This window comes from Odontomachus brunneus, unplaced genomic scaffold (genome assembly GCF_010583005.1).
Source record: "Odontomachus brunneus isolate Ranch 3 - 2012 unplaced genomic scaffold, Obru_v1 Obru_scaffold_062, whole genome shotgun sequence".
Lineage (NCBI taxonomy): Eukaryota > Metazoa > Arthropoda > Insecta > Hymenoptera > Formicidae > Odontomachus > Odontomachus brunneus.
In genome coordinates this window covers 160,409-166,283 of record NW_022639512.1, presented here as the reverse complement: position 1 = coordinate 166,283, position 5,875 = coordinate 160,409, and the positions used below count along the sequence as shown (strand labels likewise).

Below are 5,875 nucleotides of genomic sequence, written 5' to 3'. Positions count from 1 at the left end.
TCTGATTCTTATTCAGCGACTGAAGAAGATCGAAAATTCCAAGTTTCATAAAAATCTAGTTCTGTTTAAAAATCTGTTCGCCATATTGGATCCGCTATTTTGAATTTTCAAAAACTGACTTCAGATTCGTAATCAGCGAGGCCAAAAACCCCTACATACCATGTTTTATAGAAATCCTTAATAAAATTAAAATCCGTCCGCCATATTGGATCCGCTATTTTGAATTATCAAAAACTGACTTTAGATTCGTAATCAGCGAGGCCAAAAACCCCTAGATATCATGTTTCATAGAAATCCTTAAAAAAAATGAAAATCCGTCCGCCATATTGGATCCGCCATTTTGAATTTTCAAAAACTGACTTCAAATTCGAAATCAGCGAGGCCAAAAAGCCCTAGATATCTAATTTCATACGAATCCTATAAACAGTTTGTAAAGTACCTTTTACCCCCCCCATCAAAATTTGTAGGGGCGATTTCTACCCCAAAATTCGTTTTTGGGGAAAAACAAAAAAATACGTGTCTAATAGTTTTTGAAGAACTACTTGTATGCGCAGTTTCAGGAAAATCGGTGATTATCACTTCCCTAGTGTTACTTGTGAGTAAATTTAAAATAGCGTGAAGATAGTGAAAAATTAAATAAAAGAGCTAAGTTTCATTTAAAATCAATATAAATTGATTAAGCTGAATATAAATAATATTTCTTTATCAAGAATTTCTTATTAAAGATATTGAAAGATTCTAGACATATTATATATTAACTTTAATATAATATTCCGTATAAGGTTTCTGTAATGTTAATGGAAAGAGCATGGACGAACATTTTCATGTTATTACAAGATTAATGACAAGTTTATTAACCTCCGTGTAATGTTACCATCCAACAATTTAAGGTTGTTGTAACCTTATTGCAATATTAATGTGCTGTGAGGATAGCTTCATTGTGAATTGAATTTACTACAATAAATGATTTGGATGCCAATTTGAACTCCTTTATAATTTTACTAATTTTTACTTTTATTTTTGCAACATTTTTATTATCCGTTTGTAATATTGACCAGTATATAAATGTTAATATTACCGTCAAAACTTCTTTGGAGAAGGTAGTAGGCGTTTCCAATAATCGGTTGCGTTTTTGGACCTGGTAATGCATTTGCCATTTGAACGAATCGTAACCGCTTCCGATACTTCGGGATTAAATAAATTATACCCATACATATTAAGGTTATCAAAACTACACTCGTAAGTACACTCATTATTATGCTGGTAACCTGTAAAATAACAATGCAACCAGTGCGATATAATTCACCTGTATACGCTCAATAAATGATAACAACATAATAAGCAAATTTTGAGCAAAAATATGGACTGTCTCACTTAAAGAACAATGTTAAAAAGGCCGTTTTTATCTATCAAGATAAACGTGAAAACATTACCATTCTTTACTCATTTTTTCCAGTTAAATACAGTTATGCTATTAGAATTACTCGAAAAAATGCCGGGAAACTTTAATTTTGATGTTAAAGTTGTATTGCTCCAGATAATCCCCTATATCCTTGATGAAAATAAAAATCTTAATAAACCGTCCGATGAGTATTTTCTGAGAGTTTAAATACTCAAATTTTGTATGAATGTTGACATCCTGTAAGCTCGAGAGACGCTGTTGGATTCTAAAAGCTTTCAAAACGCTTTCATAACTCATTAAATGCTGTATATAATATTTTGTGAAAGTTCTTCAATACTGAAGCAACGCTTTTCAAAGCACACTCAATAAACACTGATACAGCTTTGTGCAGCTAGTTTGCTATCAGACTTTTAAAACGTTTGAAAAACACTTTTTCCAACGTTTTCCGTAAGACAAGCGTTTTTCTTCCGTTCAACAAACGCTCTCCCAATACACAAACGCTACAGTGTTGCAATTTCCGCTCTACCGACAATTTCTAAACTCTCAATGAACTCCCGCAAACGCTTATGAAACTTTTTATTTTCGTCAGGGATACAAGTAGTATCGAACTTGTCAATATTGTGAGGGGAAATTGCTATCTGCAAATACACAAACCAGAAACAACTAGTGCAGGATATTTTTAAAAGTCATGTGAAAAAATGGTAAAAAAAGTTCATGTCTCCTCATTTGATTTATAGAAGAAGTAACAAATTTTTACTTTAAAATGCGTCATATAGAATCCGCTATTTTAGATATCGGAAGTCAGTCATCTAATTGATACAGGAATTTACCACTGTATTTAGCTGGTCAAAATTAGTAAGCAAGAAATTATAATGTTTTCACGCTTATTTTGGTAGACAAAAAACTGCCTTTTTTATCATTATACTTCCTTATGTTAACTATATTTCGATGTTCTAATAGAAAAAATAAAAAAAAAAAATAGCAATACATTGCGACGCCTTTTTCGCGAGGCTTCCTCGCGAGCGACGGCAAATAGTCGCTTGTCAACCGCGTTGGTAAATTGCCGTTGTCCCCGAATCACGCCGCAACACAAGACGGAAAGTTGAACGCCAGGTGCGGAAAAGGCCGCACCACCTCAATAAACGCAAAATGCACTAATTTCCACAAATTCGCGGGACTCGGGAACCGTCGGGGCCAGTAGCTCTCCGTTTGTTTTAAGTCAGAGACGGGATGGGTGGAGGAAGTAAGAAGTAGACTCTGCGCGTGATCGATAGTATAAAATTTATTGGCTCTCGCCAATTTATTGGTTTGGGACTCTCGCACGTCTCGAAAATAATCGTGAGATAATTTTCACAAAAGAGCCGCGATACTTGTGACAGCAACAAGAACGCGACAATTAAGATACGAGGACGGTTTCCTTCTTACACGCGGCCGTTCCGCCGACGGGACGACGGTACACAAAACATACGGTAGTGGCATGAAATGATTGAGCAGATGGGAGGTCTTACAATTTGCAACGGCTTTCCTTATGGATGGCTTCGGCGGCGGCGGTGACGGTGCTCCGGGTCACTCTCCGCGGTATTCCTCTCTCGTTCACCCGCTCGCTCTTTCTCTCCCTTTCGCTCTCTTTCTCACTCTCTCTCTCTCTCTCCGTCTCAATCGCACTATCGCTGTCTCACGGCAGTATAATCGTGTGTCCGTAGCGACGGTCGGGGAAAGGCTGCTGATCCATCTGCTTTCTGAGGACCGCGTATCCTCGCCGGTCCTCCTTCGTCGCTTCCCTTCTCGTCTAGAGATATTCGGCACTCGGGAATCGACAATTTTCGGTAGGCTTGTCTCGAAACGTTACTTGTCTCGAGGCACTGTTGCCGTCGGGGATCGGTTCGCGGTCTCCATCGGCGCTTCAGTTTTTCATGCTGGGATCATCGGGACGGTCTCGTCCTCCTGCCGTATCCGCCAAGCGCCCGCTAAAAAGTAAACACAACTGAGCGGTATCACCTGCTATTTCGGTTGTTGTGTTTTTGTTATCGAATATTCTAGTCGATATAATATTCGCTAATGTAGAGCGATCGGGAAACTCGAGAACTTTCTAACGTTAAATAATGTGAGAGCGATTCACCTGAGCGAGAGCGATGAGCCGGCGGTCGCTGCTCCTTCCTACGATGTCCTCGGTTCCGTTGGTCCTGGTGGCCGGCAAGGGAAGCCGAGGGACACAAAGTTTGGACGCGAGGACTTTCAAATCTGCTCCGCTCGCACAAAATGATTTCGATGGTTCTCCCGATGGATAACACAAAACAAAATATGCCGGAACGCGATACGCGGTAGCATTCGCGAGAATTTTTTCGGAACGCGATACGCGAGAAACAATTGCGAAATTGGTACGATTGTCTTTGGGACGGGCGCCTCCGAGGCTGCCACGTCACAACACGTGAACAAAAGATTTTCTCATATATACTCACATAACACAACGCTTAAAGTTGAGACGTAAAATGTCTTAAAGACGTTTTAAAGACATCTTATGTCTCGATTTTAGACGTTGTGTTGTGCGGGTTATTACTCCACTACGTAGTTATAAAACGCAGTTCTCAGTGTAGTCAGATCAAAATCACGGTTTTTAATATAATAATAACTTTTTTTAAATATTTATTATAATATTAAATCACGGTTTTAATATTATAATTATTATATTATTTATTATACCACTTATACTAATTATTATACTAATTTCTGTACGTGTATATAAAAATGCTATATAAAACAAATAGATAACATTATAGCTTAAACGCTTACCGTCCTTGAGAAATTTCTAACGCAGAATCTGAAAAACGCTAAACAATTAACACTGCTGTCGACTGTATAACAGATTTTGAGAAAAAAAAATGCAGCATATATACAGTGTTTGACGCAAGGTACATAAAAGCACACGTGTAAAAGTAGAACGTGTTAACCTGAACACGAAAAGCATTTCGCAAATAACTACGTAAAATTTCGAGATATTAATGAAAAAAATTGACGAATCTGAGCACGCGTTGTTGGACTGGGCTCTATAAGCGCAAGATCTTATCGAAAATAATTAAAACGCTACTGTCTCTTACCATAGTCGGATATCGACTGATAGCTCAAGGTAGAGTAAGGATGCGAACAGCGTGATAATAATTATTTTTCGATGTATGGTGAGCGTGTCGCAAACAAATAGTCGCATTTTGAATAATTTTTATGATATTTCGCGCTAACGAAACATGTCTCACAACATTGCGTAGGCTAGTTCGTTAATTTTTTTTATCAATACCTCGAAATTTTACGTAATTGTTTATAAAATGCCAAGGATTTTTTTGTTGTTTCTTTTCTTGGTTGTTTTTTTGGTTGCTTTACTTTCACATATAGTTTTATATAGCTTGCGTCAGACACTCTGTATACATAAGGAAAATAAAAGAATATACTACACGTAGGAATGTCGTCTTTACATTAAAAAAAAATTGATCTTAAGTTTTCAGACAACCTAATATATCAATATTTATTTTCGCGAAATAAGTAACACTGTGGAACAATGTGGAATCTTCTACATCTGATGTTATCTAGTAACTGGTTACTTGTATAACTGGCAAGCAACCCGGTTGAAATGAAGTTTATAACAAGATAGTAGAAATAATAATTTGGTGCTGCATATGCGCGTGCGCGTCAGCGCAATAATTATACATTGAAGCAGAAACATTAATTCGCATTCGTTACAATATAAATGTCCTCACTTTACATATTTTATTATGTTTATTATATTTATTTATTTATCCTTATTCTGCAATTCATTATGAGTCTGCAATTTAAACTCTTAGGATTTTATCGATTAAACGAGAGCGTTATAAGCAGGTGAAGTTCAATCATAATTATATGGCAAATTCTGTGTTCCAAAATAAATATCTGCAATATGCATGGAAAAAAAGAATTTGCTGCATATGGATATATGTAAATAGTTTGCTGCTACATGTGGACAATTAAACGTAATTCGCTGTGCCAGCTGCATTTTCTTCTGCAGGAACCTATTTTCTTGCTATGATAACAAGAAAACCTGCTTCTATAGCAAAAAAGTGGCTAACGCAGCAAATTATGTTTAGTTATATGTAGCAAATTTTTTCCGTGGTAAAAAACTTTATGTTCCTTGCCTTATGGAAAAAAAACTGCAAGAATACGAAAAAACTATTGATATGCTATTGAAAAAGTAGTAAATTGTAGTTCTTTAATAGTATGCCAGTAATTTTTTTGTATTCCTACCCACACAGAATAAAACTTCCATTGGATGTCCATTAGACTTCCATTATGAAGATTCAGAACCTTTAATAGACGTCCAAAGAAAATCCATAAAGCCTCCACTCAACATCCAAATGTCCGCATCTTGGACCTCCATTGGACCTCTCTTGAACTTCCAGTGGACGTTCTAATAATATTACACAGTAATATTACAATATCTCAGTAATATTG

The 5,875-nt window shown here is 36.5% G+C and overlaps 1 protein-coding gene across 4 annotated transcripts in view; it reads right to left on the bottom strand.

Moving 5' to 3' along the window:
* LOC116846218 (cytochrome P450 4C1-like) overlaps positions 1 to 4,990 on the bottom strand; it is a 24,368-nt gene extending 19,378 nt beyond the window's left edge. Inside the window, exons 1-3 of one of the 4 annotated variants that reach the window (XM_032819767.1) lie at positions 4,867 to 4,990; positions 4,193 to 4,220; positions 1,079 to 1,268 (exon numbers count right to left, since the gene is read on the bottom strand). In XM_032819767.1, the coding sequence (XP_032675658.1) occupies positions 1,079 to 1,253 (175 nt within the window). In that variant the 5' untranslated portion in view covers positions 1,254 to 1,268; positions 4,193 to 4,220; positions 4,867 to 4,990. Of the gene's footprint in view, positions 1 to 1,078; positions 1,269 to 2,910; positions 3,581 to 4,192; positions 4,221 to 4,866 lie in introns of those variants that run through there. The other 3 variants (XR_004378438.1, XM_032819768.1, XM_032819766.1) reach the window with 3 other exon arrangements.
* Positions 4,991 to 5,875: the final 885 nt, after the last annotated feature.